The sequence below is a fragment of the Meles meles genome, chromosome 8, assembly GCF_922984935.1.
Source record: "Meles meles chromosome 8, mMelMel3.1 paternal haplotype, whole genome shotgun sequence".
Taxonomy (NCBI): domain Eukaryota; kingdom Metazoa; phylum Chordata; class Mammalia; order Carnivora; family Mustelidae; genus Meles; species Meles meles.
Window position 1 is genome coordinate 52,787,402 of NC_060073.1, and position 19,589 is coordinate 52,806,990.

General features: G+C 44.3%; 1 protein-coding gene across 10 annotated transcripts in view; it reads left to right on the forward strand.

Annotated features, from left to right (window-relative positions):
• The window catches only part of DENND2B (DENN domain containing 2B), a 149,881-nt gene that overhangs the window by 86,533 nt on the left and 43,759 nt on the right, over positions 1 to 19,589 (forward strand). For all 10 annotated transcript variants that reach the window (XM_046015545.1, XM_046015546.1, XM_046015549.1 and 7 more), the window contains one exon: positions 11,115 to 11,219. In XM_046015545.1, coding sequence (XP_045871501.1) covers positions 11,140 to 11,219 — 80 coding nt within the window. In that variant the 5' untranslated portion in view covers positions 11,115 to 11,139. The remainder of the gene's footprint in view (positions 1 to 11,114; positions 11,220 to 19,589) is intronic.

Consider the following 19,589-nt stretch of genomic DNA (forward strand, 5'->3'; position numbering starts at 1 on the left):
GATTTTTGCAGGTAGGTCAGACTGGGAAGACTGGTGGGGTTGGAAGATGGGCCTGGATAACAGAGCCCAAAGCTGTTAACCCTGCCCAGGGAGGGTCACTCTAAACTGGTGGCAAATGTATTGTCATTCAAAAAATATTTACTGAGGAGCTGTTGTGTAGCCACTGATGATACGGCTGTGAACAAAACACAAAAATCCTGGGCGCCTGGGTGGCTCAGTGGGTTAAGCCTCTGCCTTCGGCTCAGGTCACGATCTCAGGATCCTGGGATTGAGTTCCGCATCAGGCTCTCTGCTCAGCAGGGAGCCCGCTTCCTCCTCTCTCTCTCTGCCTGCCTCTCTGCCTACTTGTGATCTCTGTCCGTCAAATAAATAAGTAAAATCTTTAACACACACACACACACACACACACACACACACACACACACACATCCTTAGCTTACATAAACATAATGAGTGGGAAAGAAAAATAGACCATAAATGATGTGGAGAAAAATAGACCAGAAAGTGGGGAATAGGAGCTGAGGGGCAGCAGTATGGAGGAAGGTTTTTTTGTTTTGTGTTTTTTTTTTTTAAATTTTAAGATTTATTTATTTATTTGAGAAAGAGAGAGAGCACTCATGCAAGAGAGCATTGGAGGGAATAGAGAAAGAATCTCAAGCAGACTCCCTGCATGAGTGTGGAGCCTGATGGAGGGCTTCTTGTGGGGCTCAGTCTCATGACCCTGAGATCATGACCTAAGCTGAAATCAAGAGTCTGATGCTTAATCCACTGAGCCACTCAGCTGCCCTTGTTTTTTTGTTTTTTTGTTGTTTAAAGATTTTATTTTTAAGTAATCTTCACACCTGGCATGGGACTCAAACTCACAACCCCAGATCAAGAGTTGCACATTTTACTGACTGAGCTAGCCAGGCGCCTTGAGGAAGGCTTTTTGGAAAGAATTTTGTTAATACTAATTTTTTACAATGTGGTCAGGGAAGTCCTCACTAAGAAGGTGGCATCTGACCAAAGTCCTGGAGGAAGAGGGAGCAGACTTTCTCAGGGGTGTGCCCTAGTTATAGGGCATGGCAGGTATGAAGGCCCTGAGGTAGCACTGTGCCTCATATATTTGAGGAAGTAACAAGGGGACAGTGGGACTGGTTGGGAAGAGTAAGGGGAAGAGTAGTTGAAGTTAGGTCAAAGAAATCATGGGGCCTCAGCTGATCAGGACCTTGTGAGTCATTGTAAAGACTTTGGCTTTTACTTGGAGTGATTGGGAGCCTTTTCAAGGTTTTCAGCAGAGAAGTGACAAGATCTGCACTAACGCCAGTGGTAGTTTATTAAGGGTGTGTTGTGTTAGTTTCCATTTTCTCAGTGAAACAGGAAGCAAAATCAGCTAGAAGAATAAGGACAAGGAAAAAATTTGAAGGCTGAGAGTTGGGGGAAAGGTAACCTATTGCCTAGAGACCTCAGATGTGTTCCTCTTGGTTCTGAGTACCCCCTGTTTTTTGTAGATGGCTTCTAGTTGGTCTCCATATTCTCGTTATAGAGGTGGGGTCTTCTCCCCATGCTACAGATAGGGGAATGGCAATATTGAGACTTGCCCAGTCCCTTTGGCCCTTACTATTTCCTAGTTGCCTTCTGAGAAAGTTGGCTTGTGGATGGTATGTTTTTTAGAGCAGGGAGGCATCTTGTCATCAATCAGGTTGAGTTCAGCTAGATTGGAGAACGTGGGAGGGGTGAGAAGGTGGTCAAGATTCAGGATCTGGAAAGGCTTCAGAAAGTTGACATTTGAACCAAATATTTAAGAAAGAATGGGGGAGGAGGACATCAAGACAGAAGGAATCAGCTGAACAAAGCCTCGAAGGCATGAACGTTCCTGGTGTGTGCAGGAAATGGCAACTAGTCTGCTGTGGCTGGCTGGAGGAAAGGTGCTGGTATGAGGTAGGGGTGCAGCCTTTGAATTAGCATCATGATGACGGACCCATAGGCTCCTTTCACCAAAGTGAAAGAGGGCAGTGGTTAGCCCCCAGGAGTAGGGCTCCTTGTGAGGCAAGCCTCTGTTCTACTTTCTTTTTCCACATTTGCCAAGTCATTGGACAGGGTAGGCTCCGTTGTCCTGGCAGAGTTGGGTTCAGCTGCTTGCTGAGAGGCTGAGTTTGCAGACTGTGTCTGGGTTTTTAAAACTATCTTGGAAGCCACCAGATTTCCTTTGGCCTGGAATTGCCTCCCAAGCCCTCACCCCTTTTCAGGCTTTCAGGAAACATTTAAACCCAGCTTTCAGCCTCCACACAATCTGTACTGAAGTGGAGAAGGACCATCTGGCAGGAAAAAGGACAAAATGGTTGAGGTTGAAAACCCAAACTTATAGGCCTCTTTGAAGAGGAGGGTTGGGAAAGAGGATGTGGGAGTGATAAATGGACAGTGAAGAGATGGAAAGAGCTTAATTTTTTTCTGATTATTATTCAACAACAACAGAAAAAAAAACCCAAAAAACCCCACATCTTTTCCTGTGGCTGGTTGAGAGGATTTCAGCCTCATAAGGGACCTGTAAAAACAAACCAGATCTCAGTTCCTCTCCACTTGACCGGGCTTATAATCCCCTTGACATTTTTGCTTGAAGGGCCTTCTGGACCTAGAATCCCAGAACCTGGGGCTGGAATGGAGAAGCTCCAAGGTATAAGGTATGTAGAAATAGCAACAGAGAAACAGTGTCTGGCATTTTGGAGGGAAGCATGGGATAGAGTGGAGAAAATTGTTCCTGACTCCCATTCTAAAGCTTCCTTTGCCCACCCACCCAGCCTCTGAGCCCACTTTGTCCCCTTTCCCTTGGAAACCCTTGCTTTTAGGCACAGCAGAGCCAAAGATAGGTTGTGCGCAGATAAGCAGTGAGAAATGAATTGGGAATGGAGGGGAGGAGAAGGGCGATGAAGGAGGAGAAACCCATATGAATGAGATGAAAGCAGGTTTCCCAGGAACAGCCTCTTCTTGTGGGTGTGTTGGATGAGAACCTGTTACTGCAGCACCGGTCCGGAAGGTAATAGTGACCGTTGTGAGAGAATTCACTGAAAGCCCCAAGGTGGACAAAATCGGCTGAGGGATGGGAGGAGGAAAAGGCCTGCCATTGACAGTCCAACTGGGTGGCAGCCACAGTTGGAAAACTCTCTTTTCACAGTTTTATATCAGCTGTGACTTTGGGAAGAGAAGGAGTGCACTTTAAAGGATACGGCCAGTGTGGAATTTCTAGGACCCCTTATCACTGTTGCTTTCAACTCTTTAGGGATCCTCTTTTGTCATCAGTTAACAAGTCAGTTAACATTAAGTTGAGGACCTAGGGAAGAGCTAACTAAAACTGCCCTCTAGTTTTCTCAGCCAGGTGGGGACAGAGGGGGCCAGCATGGCAGGAGAGCAGTGTGGCTGAACATCCTAGGAATCCCAAACAGCAGAGGCTGATCCCGTGAGCTGTTAGTCCAAGCAGAGCCAGGAAAGAGAGACACAGCCCTTGCCACCTTAGCCCAAGGCCAGGACATCTGCCAGAGAGAAGGGAAGACTCAAAACACTCATACGTTTGAGAACTCTGGTTTGGGTGGTTAAAAGGAACTCATTCTAGTGATGACCTTCCCAGAAGCTGGTAGTGCCAGTGTTGCTTGCTGGGACTTTTGAAGGAGGAAATTAAAGATCTAAGCCCTCCTCTGAGGAAGCTGCTGGTCTGTCTATTCCTTTTCTTGGCCAAGGACCTGCAATGATGAAAGGTTGCAGGAGGGAGTCAGTAAGAAGGGAAGGAGGGTCTGAGCAGGTGTTCCCTGGGCCGGGGGTGTGGGTGTGCTGACCTCACCGTGGTCAGACCACAGCTGTGTGGAGCTGTGCAGTCTCCAGGTTCTCAGCGCACACATAGAGCTCTGTTCCCTTTCCCACCTCTTCCTTCCCTCCAGGCTGCCACTTCCACAGGGGAGATTGCTTAAGAAATTAGTGGAATGCAGTTAGCAGAAATTCTCTGATATGGTTTAGAGGTTTCCTCTGTCAGATATCTTGACTTCTTACCTGGACCAGTAAAGCGGAGTGCTTGGCAGGGTCTGTGTTTCCTCTACAGGGCAACTTTAACCCCAGCAGAATGGGACTCTTCCATCCAAATGCTGCTATCTGTTTCTTATCACCAAATGCTGGTTCAAATGTCTCCTCCTTCAGGGACAAGATGTCTTGTCATGTCCACAGTTAGGCCCATGGGAAAGTATCACACAGACATTTAGAAACATCACCTAAACAAGGGGGAATCTTTTTTTTTCGTCTAGGATAGGAAGGTTTATTCTTAGAGGTTGGGCATCCCTCGGAAGGTATGCCCTTCAGAGCCTGACCTGATGGATCTCTTTCTGGACCTTCAGGAGAGCATTTGTGGTCATGGGATTGGATTATAGGGAGAAGGAGTGGGAGAGAGAGAGTTGCAAAATGAAGGCTGGCCCAGGCTAAAGCTAGGAGCCTTCCAGAGGTCTTTCCTCCAGAGGCAGTGAGGAGAATAGATGGGACGGGGGGGTTCAAATGGCTCAGATGTGGTGCCCTGTGCTGAAATAGCCTCCTCTTCCCTGCACTACGTAGGCCCAGCTGTCCAGAGACTTCATGTAGCTGCTCCACTGGAAACATGTTCCTCGTTCAGTACCTCTTAACTCTCCCCTCCTGGGACTACAGCACTCACCTGCTGATGGAGAGTCAGCTGGCCAGTGGCAGGCACTGGGTGGGGAGGGACAGTTGGAGAGAGCTTGCTGCATCTAAATGGGCCCCTTTTACTCAGTCTAGTCAGCTGTGGCCACACAGAAATGCAGACAGTGACATCAGATTTTCTAATTTTTCAAGAGAAAGACCAGTCTGACTTTTTATTTGTATTTTATTTGTACCTACCCACTTTTTAAAATGTTTGGTAACTAATCCAAATTTCTTAAAAATAAAGGGAAGGCCAGATGAGATCTATTTTTGCTCTTACAAATCATCAGCAATGTCTTCAGGTGTAAACTCTTTCTCCTAGGAGTTGAAAGTGAGGAGAAAGTGCAGAAGGCAGATGTTAGCTACCAGAGGTGGGTGGCAGGAAGAGTTGCTCTGGGATACGGGAACATTGAGCACCAGAAAATTGAGGAACTGTTTAGAGGAGACATTGATAATGCTTTCACCGGACCTCATGTTGGACCTGCTCTCTGTCGTTGAAGGTCGGTGGTTCCTGTGCAGAGTGGAAGAAGCTGAGGGGTGGGAGGAGGATAAGGGACTAAATGAACATCCATCTTTTATTTGCTTGCAGCTGGGAAACCTTAGGAAGATGGTCAGTAGTAACTCTTGTACCTTTCCAAGTCCTCAAAAAGCAGTAGGACACAAGTTTTCACCCTTACAGGTATATAAACTAGCTTAAAATGCAAATACCTAGGCCCCATTCCTATAGATTTCCATTCAGGAGGTAGAGGTGGGGCCTGGGACTCTATTTTTAATAAGCGCCCATTGATGTGCAGGAGGGTGAGTAGATAGTGGAGTCAGACAGAGCTGTGCCCACATTCCTGCCCTGTTCCTTCACTAGGAGAGTGATCTTGGGCCATTCAATCTCTCTGAACCTAAATTTCCTGATTAGAAAAATTGTCCAGGGTCATCACTACCTTGGAGAGCGTGAGAGCTGAATTAGAAGATGATTAGAGGTGATAAAGAGTCCTGTCTCCAAGCCGGGGCACTGGTGCAGGCTACCTGGCTCAAATTCCTGCTGGGCCACTTTCTAGCCTAGTGACTCGAGGCAAGCTGTTTAAGTGCTCTGTACCTTGATTTCTTTGGTAACATGTAAATAATAATAGTATCTACTTCTTAGGGTTGTTCCTAGGATGAAGTGGTTTAATACATGTGAGGTGCTTACACCTTCAGCTGCTACAGAAAGAATTTAGGAACATATCTTCATAAATGTACCTTTGCCTTCCCCCAGGTCCTCTACCATGGGTAACAAATAGGTTAAGGCCTACTTCAAATGTCACCTCCCTATGAGGCATTCCCGGGGTTCACTTTTTACCTGACTCTTCTGCCTTTATAGTTATATCCTCCGAGGGCAGAGACCGTGTCTGAATGTTTTTATATCCTAGTGCCTTTGCACAGTGCTTGCATAGAGCAAATGGATTGAATGACAGTAGTAACAGTTTAAAGGCCGGGAATGGACTGGTTGTTTTCCAAATACCTCGAGCAGCATAACCTGGAAGAAAAACCATTTATTAAGCTTCTGTGCCAGGCAATCACATGAGGTAGGTCATGTTATTATTATTGCTCTTAGGGTGAGAAAGTTGAGTCTTTGAAACTCACTTGTGCAATGTCACTTAACTACGAGTTGGTGGAGGCAGGGTTGGAATTAGTTATCTGACCCCAAGTCAGGTGTTCTTCCCACTGCACCTCAAGTACCTGGGTTGGTGGTTTCTTTGTCTCGTCTCAATGCAGATTGTAGAACAATTTTAGGAGTACCTTATTATAGTCCTTTTTCTGGATAGTCCTGACTCTTCAGATGGTTGTCTATGATTTCTCAGAGTTGGGTTTTTTTTTTGTTTTTGTTTTTTTTAAAAGATTTTATTTATTTATTTGACATACAGAGATCACAAGCAGGCAGAGAGAGAGGAAGGGAAGCAGGCTCTCCGCTGAGCAGAGAGTCCGACGTGGGGCTCAATCCCAGGACCCGAGATCACGACCTGAGCCGAAGGCAGAGGCTTTAACCCACTGAGCCACCCAGGCGCCCCCAGAGTTGGGATTTTGAGCTACTCATGACTGGTGGTAGATGCTAACTGAACAATTTCATTTTCTAAACATGCAGTTTCTGCCTGGACTTTGCAGTGAAGGGCCCGAGAACTAGCGAAACAGCCTCTCAGCCCCTTTCTCTGCTCCATTCCCAATGGGTATTTCCTCTGCTGGGAGTATCTTCTCTCCGTGCAGCCAGGCTAGCTGAGATGTCAGACTGAAGGCCTAGCTGAGAGCCTGGAGTTGCTCTCAGGGCCCTGGAAGAAGCAGTGTCCCCTGGGAAGCCATCCATGTGCAGTGTGCAAGTCTGAGCTTCAGGTGTAAAGGGTTAGCCTGGTCCTTAGTTCCTCAAGCCCCTAGATAATTCCCTAATCTCATAGACCTGGCCTAGAGAGAGCAGGTGGGAGGAAGGATGACAAGTTGGCATCTCTGTTCTTCTGACAGAATGGGCCTGTCTGGGGTTTTTGGCGGTGCCTGCCCAACATGCCTGAACTCCAAGGCTACTTTTTTGAGAATAGCAGCTGTGCTCTTAAGAAGTGTGATCAAGAATCCTTGCCATGGGCCTCGTAGAAATTTTGATCCACTCCTCTCTTGGTTACCTCTTCCCAGGCTTTTTCTTCTTGGCCCAAGCAAATGTCAGAGTCATCTGTATTTTTCCTTCTTACTAAGTTGGCTCTGTGTTCTCATATTCAACTACATGAAAGCATTTCTGAACAGTGGGCCCACCCTCCTTAGATCGGAAATTCGGGGAAAGAAAGAATATATTTTTTATCCTGTTATTTTAATATCTTTCAGTTTCTGGTCTTTCCACAGATCTTCTGCCCTTTCCCTGAGGACTTGCCCTGGAGCTGCTAGAGCATGTCTAGTGTTGTTTTGATGGGTTATGATGGTTATTGTGACCATTGTTACCATGGGCACTGTGCTCCCTGAGGACCCTGAGAGCCGGCCTGGGAAAGCTTCCAGAGGCTGCCTCTCTTCTCCTTCTTCTGTTGCACACACAGCCATATGCCAAGCACTTCACTTGGCACGGGTTGGGGCAGATAAAGATCTCATGAGAGCCGGTGTGCACAGAGGCTCTGGTGGCAGGCTTCACTTCTGCTTATCCTCATTATCATCATCATCATTATCATCATCATCATCGTCACTAACATGCTGTATACTTAGGTTTATAAAGATCCCCCCCCGCCCCCAACAACTAGAGAAAGCTTTTCTCTACTTTGTGAAGGATAAAAGTGAGGCTTAGGTTTGGTTTTCTTGTCACCGAGACCAATCACTTATTTGCACCAAGATAATAAGTAAGATGGCCTCTAGAAATAAGGTCTTTTAGTGGCTGTAAATAAATCTGTTTAACTTTCCCATCCCAGTGCACTTCATTTTGGGAATGCCAGTCAGAGTGAGGACTGCTGTTCAGCATCCGTGAAGGGATGTTAGTCTAGGCCAGAGTGTACACTCACACTGGAAATATGCTTGGTATATCAATTGTGTTCTTTCTCACATCCACTCTCCAACGCACTTAAAAAAATTTTTTTTGCCCTTAGGTTTTATTTTAACAGCTATATTGAGATGTAATTCACATATTACAAAATTCGCACATTTCAGTTATTTTTAGTTTATTCACAGAGCTGTGCAACCATCACCATGATCTAATTCTAGTACTTTTTTTTTTCACCTCAAAAAGAAACCCATACTCATTGCAGCCATTCCCTATTCTGCCACTTTCAACCCAACCTAGGCCACCACTAATTTACTTTTTGTCTCTATAGATTTGTCTGTTCTGGACCTTTGTAAAAATGGCACCAGGGTTCTTGCATATTATAGAGTGTATCACTACTTCTCATTCCTTTTTATGTCCGAATAATGTTCCATTGTATGGATATACCTCATTTGGTTTATGCTTTCATCCATTGATGGACATTTAGATTGTTTCTACTCTTTGGCTATTATGAATAATGCTGTTATGAACATTTGTGTATAGGCATTTTGTGGGCACAGTGTTTTTATTTCTCTTGGATATAAACATAGGAGTGGATCATGTGAGGTCATATGGTTACTCTGTACAACTTTTCTGAACGCCGAACTGTTTTCCAAAATGGCTGCACCATTGTACATTCTCAACCAGCAATAAGTGAAGGTTCCAGTATCTGCACAGCCTTACTAGCATTTGTTTTTATCTGTCTGTTTCATTATAGCCATCCTGGTGGGTGTGAGGTTATATTACTTCATTGTAGTTTGGATTTCTGTTTCCCTGATGACTGGTGATTATTTCGTCAGCTGACTGGCCGATTTGATATCTTTGGAGAAATACCAATTAAATCCTTTGTCCAGTTTTTAATTGGGTTATTTGTCTTTGTTATTGAATTGAAAGAATTCTTTATACATTCTGGATACAAGCTCCTTAGCAGATACATGATTTGCAAATAATTTCCCCCCATTTATGGGTGTCTTTTCAATTTCTTGGTGGCATTTTTATAGCACAAACATTTTAAACTTTGATATAATGCAGTTTATGTCTTTTTTGTTGCTGGTCCTTTTGTTATCAGATCTAAGAAACCATTGCCTAATCTGATGTTACAAAGATGTATCCCTGTTTTCTTCTAGGCTTTGGTTTTGTAATTTTTTACTCTGACATTTAGGTCGGAGATCCATTTTTACTTATTTATTTATTTACTTATTTTTTGTATGGTATAAGTTAAGGGTCCTACTTTATTTTTTGCATATGAATATCCAGTTGTCCTAGCATCATTGGTTGAAAAGACTTCTTTCCTTATTGAATAGTCTTGGCATCCTTGTTGAAAACCAATTGACCATGAACGTTTCGGTTTATTTCTGGACTCTCAGTTTTATTCCCTTGATCTCTGTTTCTATTCTTATGTCTGTATACACTGTCTTGATTACTGTGGCTTTGTAGTATGTTTTGGGATTAGTCTGAGTTCACTAACTTTATTCTTCTTATTCAAGATTGTTTTGACTGTTCTGGATCCCTTGGATTGCCATAAAATTTTAGGACCAGTTTGTCAGTTTCTGCAGTTGATGGATATTCTGTTCAATTTATAAATCAATTTGGGGAATATTGCCATCTTAACGATTTTGAATTTTCTGATCCGTGAACATGGGATGTCTATTTATTTATGTCTTCTTTAATTTCTTTCAATGATGTTTTATAGTTTGCACTATACAAGGCTTACATTTCTTTTGCTAAATTTATTCCCAAGTATTTTTGTAAGTATTCTTAGAAATATTAAGGTTCTTTTCTGCTCTTATTAATGGAATTGTTTTTCTTGATTTCATTTTCAGATTTTTCATTGCCAGTGGTTGGAAGGAAAATTGATTTTTAAAATATTACTCTGTATCCTGCATACTTGCCTGACTTTATATATTAGTTTAAGAGTTTTTAATGAACTCCTTTGGATTTTCTCTGTACACGATTATATCATCTGCAAATAAGAGATAATTCTACTTCTTCATTTCCAATCTGGATGTATTCTTAAGTTTTAACCTTTTTCCTTCTTTTATTATTTTAACATAAAATATTGTTCCCCAAAGAATAATGATATTATTTGCTAACTCTGTATGGTACATGAATGGACCTTTTTCACTTTGTAAGTACTTAAATGCCATAATGTATGTTAGTTTAATTTTAATGAATATTAGAAAAAATACAGCTCATAATTTTATGGTGTTACTCTGTTAGAATATTCCTCCCTGAACCTTCTATTTCAAATTCTTTTATTTCTATTTCAAATAACATCTTCACTGTCCCTCTACCTTGTTTCATTTTCTTCTTCATACTACTTATCATCAACATACATATTATACATAAATGTACAGTGATGTATCACACACATGTGACATGCGCAGGCTTATTGTTTGCTTATCCTGTGATGTGATCTCCCTGGGCGTAGAGACTTTGTTTCATTCTTTGTTGGATGGTGGTGCCTAGGACATAGGTGCTCAGTAAATATTTGTTGAATGACTAAATGATTAATTATATTGAACAAGGTTAAATCTTTAAGACAAGCAAGTTAGTTTCAAGTTGGTTCAAGAAAAATACTGAATAAATAGTTATTCAGGAGATATGCAAATAGGATGAATTTGCCAAAGCTCTATGGCATGCTAGAAGTTTGGGAATCTTTAAGAAATGAGAAGAGGTAGGATGGAAATGGAGTTTTGTCATTTTCTGTGAAGTGATAAGTTATGTGTTAGCTCGCAGACTCATTGCCTAGACCAGATGAGGGATCCCTTGAGGCTCTTAAGCTATAACACATGGAATTAAATCTATGTGGGAAAGTGGTTCCTGCCACCCGCCACAGAAACACTCTTAGCAGTTTTGGAGGTCATCTGGAAATGTTTGAGGTACTTTTGGCTGCCTGTGGAAACTCGGCTAATAGGCCTTGTCTTCTTTGCAGGGCTCTGGGTTTGCAGAGAGCAGAAATGACCATGACTGCCAACAAGAATTCCAGCATCACCCACGGAGCTGGAGGCACTAAGGCCCCTCGGGGGACTCTGAGCAGGTGAGTAGGGGAGCACTCTTGGGAGAATGGGGTTCACTGGAGGGTGGCATCAAGGGGCAGCCAAATGTCTTGGGTCCAAAATATAAATGCTTATCGTCATGACTCTGACACTTGTCCAGGTGAATGACCTGGGCCCAAGTCGTGCTGACTGTGAAGCAAAAGCCATCTCTAATATCTATGCCATTTTCCAGTTGTATAAGTGTCCATAGGAGAGAGCAAAGGGACCCCTTACAGACTTTGATTTGTACTGTTGGAGGAGCCTAGAGCTCCAGGAATGGAGCCAGAAAGAAGCAGCTGACATTCTCCCAGCTATATCCTTTTCCTTAAGATGAGGACAACTTGGGTCCTGTGCCTGAGCTAGGCTACACTGTAGTGAGGGATGTTGACCACACTGGGGATCGGGGTGGGGAAACAGTTATGCATGTTAGCACAAGTTGCAAGCAGAAGTCTAGGTTCTACAGGAATTTAGGCTGGACTGTAAACAAAGAAGCTTGGGGAATTTTAGTCAGTGTAAGCTATAATTCACTTTCTTGGTTTGGTCTTCTTCTTTATAAAGTGGAATGTAGAATTCTAGATAGAAAAACCACAGATTTTGAAATCATATACAGTTGGCTTCAAGTCCAAGCTCTAACTACTCCCCAGATAGTGAGATCTCAGGATATTTTCTTATGCCCTCCAAAATCTTGGATACTCATCTATGAAATAATAATACTAGTATGTACCTCACAGAGTTGCTGTGAAGATTAAATGAGATAATATATGTCAGTGCCTAGCATAGTTTCTGGCATAAAGCTTCTCAATAAATGTTAGCTCCGTTCCTATGATGGGATAAAAGCTTCCAGGGCTGGTATATTGACATACAGCTCTCACCGGGGCTTCTCAAGTTTGGTTCAAGGCTGGATGCTAATGTCCTAGAATAACCTCTGGGCTCTTTTATTAAAGCCATGTACCTTTCCTAACCCCCCTCTGCTGAAGCTAAGGGGGTTAAATTTGGCTTTGGGGACCTCAGCCTCTAGAATGGGTAGCTGTGAGGAGGATGCTCCGCTTAGGTTGGGGTAGGGCTAGTTCCTTTCTGGGTGTCCAGGCTGTGAATCGCCAGGTTTAGACACTTCACAGCACTCACCATAGCAATACCCTCCCCAACGTCCATAACCCAACCACCCTCTCCCTACCCTCCTACCTCCGGCAACCCTCAGTTTGTTTTGTGAGATTAAGAGTCTCTTATGGTTTGTCTCCCTCCCGATCCCATCTTGTTTCATTTATTCTTTCCCTACCCCCAAACCTCCCCACATTGCATCTCCACTTCCTCATGTCACGGAGATCGTATGATAGTTATCTTTCTCCAATTGACTTATTTCACTAAGCATAATACCCTCTAGTTGCATCCACATCTTCGCAAATGGCAAGATTTCATTTCTTTTGATGGTTGCATAGCATTCCATTGTATATATATACCCTATCTTCTTTTATCCATTCATCTGTTGATGGACATCTAGGTTCTTTCCATAGTTTAATAGCCCAGTTTTGATTGTCAGGGTAGGTAGGAGGAGGAAATCTAAGCCTTTTCATTTGACCACCAAAGTTCTGTTCTTTGCTAGGTTTTGGTCTCTTGGAGCTAGTTTCCCTTTCTCTTTGTTAATGAGGCAGCATGGGCATGTTTCTTCACCCTCAGCTGCCAGATATACCCTCCCTACATAGGGTTCGCACCCCAGCTCAAAAGATTTGGTTGCATCCAGTCTTGGGAGTGGGAGGTGGGATTCTCCAAGCTCCCCTGGATTTCAGAGGCCAGGTGTTATGATTTTGGTATGGGTGACCTAGAGTGAGAATAGAAGCAGTGTGGTGACTTGCAAATAAAGAATTGTTATGTTTAAAGCTAATTCAGCCACCTAAATGGGGTGAACTTTGCTACGTGTTGCTCTTGGGAGATTTCACTTGTGCTATAAGGCCTGGCAGGCAGTAGGGGCATTTCTCAGAAGGCTCATCATGCCTGCTGATTTCCTTGACAGCGTCTTCGCTGTGAACCTCCAGCATCCGGGTCACTGCCCCATGGAGGTACAGGCTATCAGTATTGTGTTTGGGAATATTGCCTCTGGATGTGGGTGTGAGAAACCTGGGTGCCTGTGAAAGTGTAGACTTCTTGGGGTCATGGACTTTGGTTGACTTCTTTTCTTCTCCCTTGAGCCTGGAACAATGCCTGGTATGTGGAAGATGATAACTATTTATTGGCCGGTTGATTAGATGTCTGGGAGAAGAGCCTGTTGTAGCATAGCCTGCTGTGCTATTTGAGTCCTCATAGTACCTCTTTCATAGGTCTTACCAACTTCGGGCTCCCCTTCCATTCAGTCTTGAGGCTCTTAGAAAGGCAGAACTGAAAGGAACCTTAGAGCTCATTCAGTTGAACCCACTTGTTTTACAGATTGGGAAGCTGAGACCTAGACAAGGAGAGGCACTCCCTCCAAATACAAAGCTTAAGGGAGAAAGAACTTAAGGGTAGCTGTCTTGGTCCTTCTGTTGTTTTACTACACCACTCCGTTCACCTCCCTCTAAAACATTCCTGGGATCTTCCCGCTCAAAAATTGCTGTCAAGTATGATATGGTCAAAGTTGGCCTGGCTTTCATAAAAAGCCCAGGTCTTTCTTTCTACTCTTATCCTTCACTGTTGTCTATTGCAAACCTTACCTTTCTGCCAGTTTAGCTGCAGGAGTTACTTCGTTCAAAGTGCTTTTCTTAACTACCCAGCAAAGAAGGATTTCCCTCCCCTCTGTATTCACTCTTAGAACCCTTGGTTTGGAGCGTCCAGATGGCACTTCTTATACAGTACCTCCTAGGGTGCATTTCATGGGGGTCTTATTTCCCCTACTCTGTTGGAACTCTTTGGAGGGCCCAGCACATACTCTTTTGGAATGTTAGAGTTGCAGGGGTCTTGGAATTCACCAGTTACTTGATGTTACATACGAGGAAGCTAAAACCTACATAGCTAATAGACTGTGGAACCATAATTTCAACTCATATATGCAGGTTTTTGGGGTCCCACTGCTAAAGTGGGCACTGATTTGGGCTCACTGTCTTAGCATTCGGGAAGAGGGTAAGAGCTAGCAGATAGGGAAACTCTCCTGAGAGTGGTGGCTGCGGGTAAAAGGTGGTGCTGCAGAGCCTGTCCTGATGTGGCAGGCCACCTCTCTGGAGGACCTGTGGCCTTAGCCCCCTGTTACCTGAGATGCTTCCTAGAATCCAACCATGACATCAGTAAAATTTGCCTGGTTATTTATTGCTGCGTAACAAACAGCCCTAAACTTAGTGGCTTAAAACCTTAAAAACTGCTCATGAATTGCAGTTTGGGTAGGGCTCATTAGGGAAAGCTTGTCTCTATTCCTTGCAACACTGGTGACTCAGTGGCTAGGGGCTAGAATCATCTGAAGACTTGTTACATGTCTGTTGATGCTGGCTGTCAGCTCTGACATCAGCTGGGAAACACCTACGTGTGGCCTCTGTGTTTGGTTACATACTTTTGTAGCATGATGTCCAGGTTCCAAGAGTGAGCATCTCAGGAGAAGTGGGCAAAAATGCATGACATTTTAATGACCTAGCCACAGAAGTTGTGTGGTATCTTTTCTGTTTTACCCTGTTGTTTAAGGTGATAACGAAGGTCTGCTCAAGTTCAATGTAAAGAGCTCTGCACCCCCAATTCCAGTGTGGTGGGGTGTGTGAGAGTGCTCCCCGAACCACTAGGCAATTCTCTGACACCAGCTGGGTGCCCTACAATTCAACTCCATTCTGCGACTGTCTCAGTCCCACAGACTGCCCTTTGGCTCAGATGCCAGTCCCAAGCCCAGGTTGTTTCCTGTGCTTTTGACAGACTGGCTAAACATCAGAGGTTCCCATGACCCCCTCCTTGGGTTCATGAATTTCCTAGAGGGGTTCATAGAACTCAGAAAACCAGTTTACTCACTAGATTACCAGTTTATTACAAAGGATATTAATGGGTACAAATCAACAGCCAGATGAAGAGATATATAGGGCGAGGTCTCAAAGAAAGGATTTTTTGTCCTGGGGAGCTTGGGCCTTGCACAGTGGCATGTGGCAGCATTTTGATTCACCAACCTGGAACTTCTCTGAACCCTGCCCTTTTGGTTTTTTATGGAGTTTTCTGTTGCATAGGCATGATTGATGAGATCACTGGCCACTGGTGTCTGCCTCAACCTCCAGCTGGTCTCCCCTTCCTGGAGTTCTGGGGAGGAGAACAACTGAAAGTTCCAATCCTCTAATCACAAGGTTGGTTTTCCTGGCAAACAGCCCCCATGCTTAGGTGTAGTCCAAAAGTCACTTCATTAGCATGAAGGACACCTTGATCGCTGTCATCACTTAGGCAATTCCAACGGTTTTAGGAGCTTTGTGCCAGAATGGGACTAAGATCAATTCTATATTTCTTATTATAAATCACAACATCACACAAGTGGAGGGAAAATAATTCCCACCTGATGAGAGGACTATCCACTTCACATTGTTAGAAGGGCATGTGAGATGGGTAGGTCGTGGTCACTGTCTTTGGAAAATGCAACTGGCCATAGTCTGCCCTCTGATCACAAACTTCACGTCCTTCCCCAATGTGAAATACGCTCAGTCTCTCCCCTAACCTCCCAAGTCTTATCTTGTTCATGGCATCAGCTTGAAGTCTAAGATTTCATCATGTGAGTCAAGTTCAGGTATAGATGAAACGCTTTGGGTGCAGTCCCTTTCTCTCATTGTGTGCAGTTCCTTGAGTACTGTTTCTCTTGGTGTATAGACCTGTAAACTGAAGAGAATATGTATCTGCCACCCAAGATACCCTGGTGGGACAGGCCCAGAATAACTGCTATAGATTGCCCTCTTCACAGAGAGGGAAACCAGAGACTGCGCAGCAGTTACTGGCCCATTGTAATTCTCATACAGAGTGAGGCACGAGTGACAGAAGCCTTCTTTAGGTTCTGGTTTTACTGCCTGGGAGGCATTTACCTTGTCTCTGGCTACCCCCTCAGGGCTTTGAGTTCTGCCCTGACTCTGACTCTTCCTTTTCTATCAAAAGTAGCTCTTTTGTGTAGGTAAGTAGTTTTCTCCATCTGCTTCATGCCCATAATATTTCAAGTGTCCGGAGTCTTCCCTTCATTTTATACTGTCTCTGTACTTTCCAGTACCAGCCAATATACTTCATTTAAAAACTTTGTGGGTTTCTTTTGAATCCCTTTATAACGCACTGAAGTCGACAGGAGGCCATGTACAGATCCCTTTACCGTGAGTCCCTTCCCACGTTGGGTTCCCTGGGAAAGTGCTCTGGGACAGGGGTTCTCAAGAGTCTCTGAAGGCTTACCATTTACAGAGGATCTGCAAGGCCCACTCTTCAAATCATTAGAAGGCCTTTTGTCTGTCTGTCCCTGAGATTCTCTGAGGCAATGCTTGAAACCATTTTTTTAGGTCTTAACAGAGGGTTTTTTAAGATTAGACAAGGGTCTAGTCCTACTCTAGCTCTTTTTCAAAGACGTTTATTGAGGGATAATTAAACTACAGTAAACTGAACCCTTTAAAGTGCAGTCTGATGAGTTCACACACCCGCATGCACATGCACACACATAGTAAAACTCCCAGTACAATCTGGAAGCCATTTCTTAATTTGAGAATTCTTTCCTGTCTAGAGAGACAGAAACAAGTGTTATTTTCTAACCCAGAAAGCCCTTTCTCGTTTCTGTTTCCTTTCCGTGTTGCTTGAAAACGAAACAGTCCCTTTTCTGGCTCCTCTCTTCCGTCTTGTACTGTAGGCAGCTAGACATCGGATGGCACCCACAGCGCTCTGCTCCAAGATACTTCAAGCTGGATCATCGAATTAGGTAGATTTTCCATTTTCCGTATTGCTGTTGGGGACAGAATTACCAAAGTTTTCAACCTTTTTACGAGGGTCCCCTTCCCTCTAGCTTCTACTAACATTTTCCTTACTTTCCCTTAACCCCTCTGGATAGCCTGTCACTCAGTCCCCAAGTCAGTGATTTAGGATTTTGTTTCAACAGCACTAAATTTCTAGGTACCAAAATCTGTTCCACGTATTGACTGCGACATAACTACCCCAGAATTTATGGTGTAAAACAACTATTTTATTATGCTCGCAGACTCTGTGGCTTAGGAATTCAGAGAACACTGCAGGGATGGCTGGTCCCTGCTCCATGATGTCTGGCACCTTGGCTGGAAGGACTTCAAGGTGTGGGGTGATTCATTGACTAGGGGCAGGTGTCACCCAGAGGTGTCTTGCCTCATGTCTGGGGGTTGATGTTGGCTATTTCTGGAACCTCAGCGGGGTCTATTAGAACACCTATATGAACCTTCTCTACGTGGCCTGGGCCTCCTCACAGCATGGGAGATAGGAAGTAGAAGCTGCTGGTTTCTTGAAGGTTGGGCCTGAAAATTGGCGCCGATTCATTTCAGTTGTATTCTATTGGTCAAACAGTTGTAGAACCCAGATTCGAGGGAAGGGGTGGTTTTTATAGGAGACATGTCAAAGAATTAAGGGATCATGTTTTAAAACCATTGTAAGTATCTTTAGGGTGTTTCTTGGAGCTACATTTCTCTTCCTGTTGGCTTTGCACAATACCTGGTTCTGCTTCGTAGAGCAGTCTCGTTTTTACTAGACTAGGGTTTTGGGGATGTTCCTGTAAGGCATCATTTTTTACCTGCCTCAGGGAGGGCTTCGGAGGATTTGGGGTTCCTGATCCTCTTTGTGCTTCCCTAGAAATCAGCTGGAAGGTAGACCTATAGGGCTTTGGTAGATTCTTAGGTGTACTTTTGGAAGTGAAAAGGTGACTTAGTTTCTGCTCTGACCCTACCTACCATTCTACTTACTCTGACAAGGTATGGTTGACCTCAAGAGTCTCTGTAGATGGTGGCCCATATGTAGTCCCACTTGGAGGATGAGGCATTCTGGACCCTTTTGAGGGCTTCCAGTCTTTTGAGATGAGGTTGCTTTGGGAACAGGAAGGCCAACTTGTGTCATCCTGTCCTTTGGCTTCTTATCTGGACCATCCCAGAGTGGGATGTCAGTGGGAGTTATTGAGCTGAGCCCCTGCTTTGGCCTGGGGGGCAAGCTTCAGGGCTTGCTAATGGGACTCATGCAGTCTTCCTCTCCTTTCTCCTCCTCAGATGCCTCAGAGTACGGCCTTGAGGGAATACAGTGAGAACATCATCTCCAGAGTTGAGGTAGTCACTGTGTGGTGGGAGGATGCTAATGTCCACTGAGTCAACAAGGGCCCACCTTCATTGAACAGCCCTGGATTGGTGAATGGCCAACTCCCAGACTGTTTCACTGGGGAGCAGGCTAGACACCTGTTTAGTAGAGACTAAGCATACTGGAAGCTGGGCTCCATATAACCTTAATCTTCAGATCAAGGCTTGCTTCATGACATCCACGGTCGATCTTGTTACCTCCGGGGCTATTTCCTGGACCCATAGGAACCTTCCCCAACTGGCCCCAACTTGGTCCTCTTCCTGATACCAACAACCCAAGAAGCCCTGACAGCAGAACATGATGAGTTCAAAAACCTCTTGTCATCAAGGACTAAAGATAGGCTTCCCTCCCAGAGAGCTCTTAGGTGCACTTGGCTATATATGGGGCATCCCTCGGCATGAATGCTTACCACTGTGTTCCTGGAGAATGGCTCAGATCACTAAGCAAAGGGTTGGGTTGTGTTCTTAGGAAACAATACCAGAGGAAAGGGCACATAGTTTTCATGTTAACTCTCACCTTCTGTCTGTGTATACATATACTGCACATGTTTTTTCTGTAGATTTGTCTTTCTGTACCCTCAGTTCATACTCTTTCCTATTCAGTTGTGTTACATATTTGTCTGAGTGTTTATGCTCCTCTGTTTCCTTTAAATTTCCTTTGCATTCTCCCCAGCCTTTCTTCTTTCTTTCTCCTTTTATCTGTTTGTCTTACTCCCTCTCCTGCAAATGTTGCTTTTGGCCAGTCACATGCTCTAGTGTCGGCATCCACGCCTGTGCTGAGCAGCAGATCTGGCTGCCTGCTGACAAGGCAGTGACATGAGTGCCCAGTTTCACAGTGTCTGCCTCCCCAGGGGCAGGCCTGGGGTTTTAGAATAAAGAGCAAAAGATGATCAGAGCCTAGTCTTAGATGTCTTTTAGCTGTGCTGTATTTATTTTTATATTTCTTTTACCTTCCTGGAGGTATTGTGTTCAAGCACTTTTTAAATGTACATCATTTTAGCCACACAGCTAGTATGTAAGGATACTCAGAGCAAGTGTTTTTACTGTTACATGGATAAAGAATTGGAGGCTCAGAGAATTTAGATGACTTTTCCATGAGCACATCCAGAAAGTGAGGGAATCAGGACC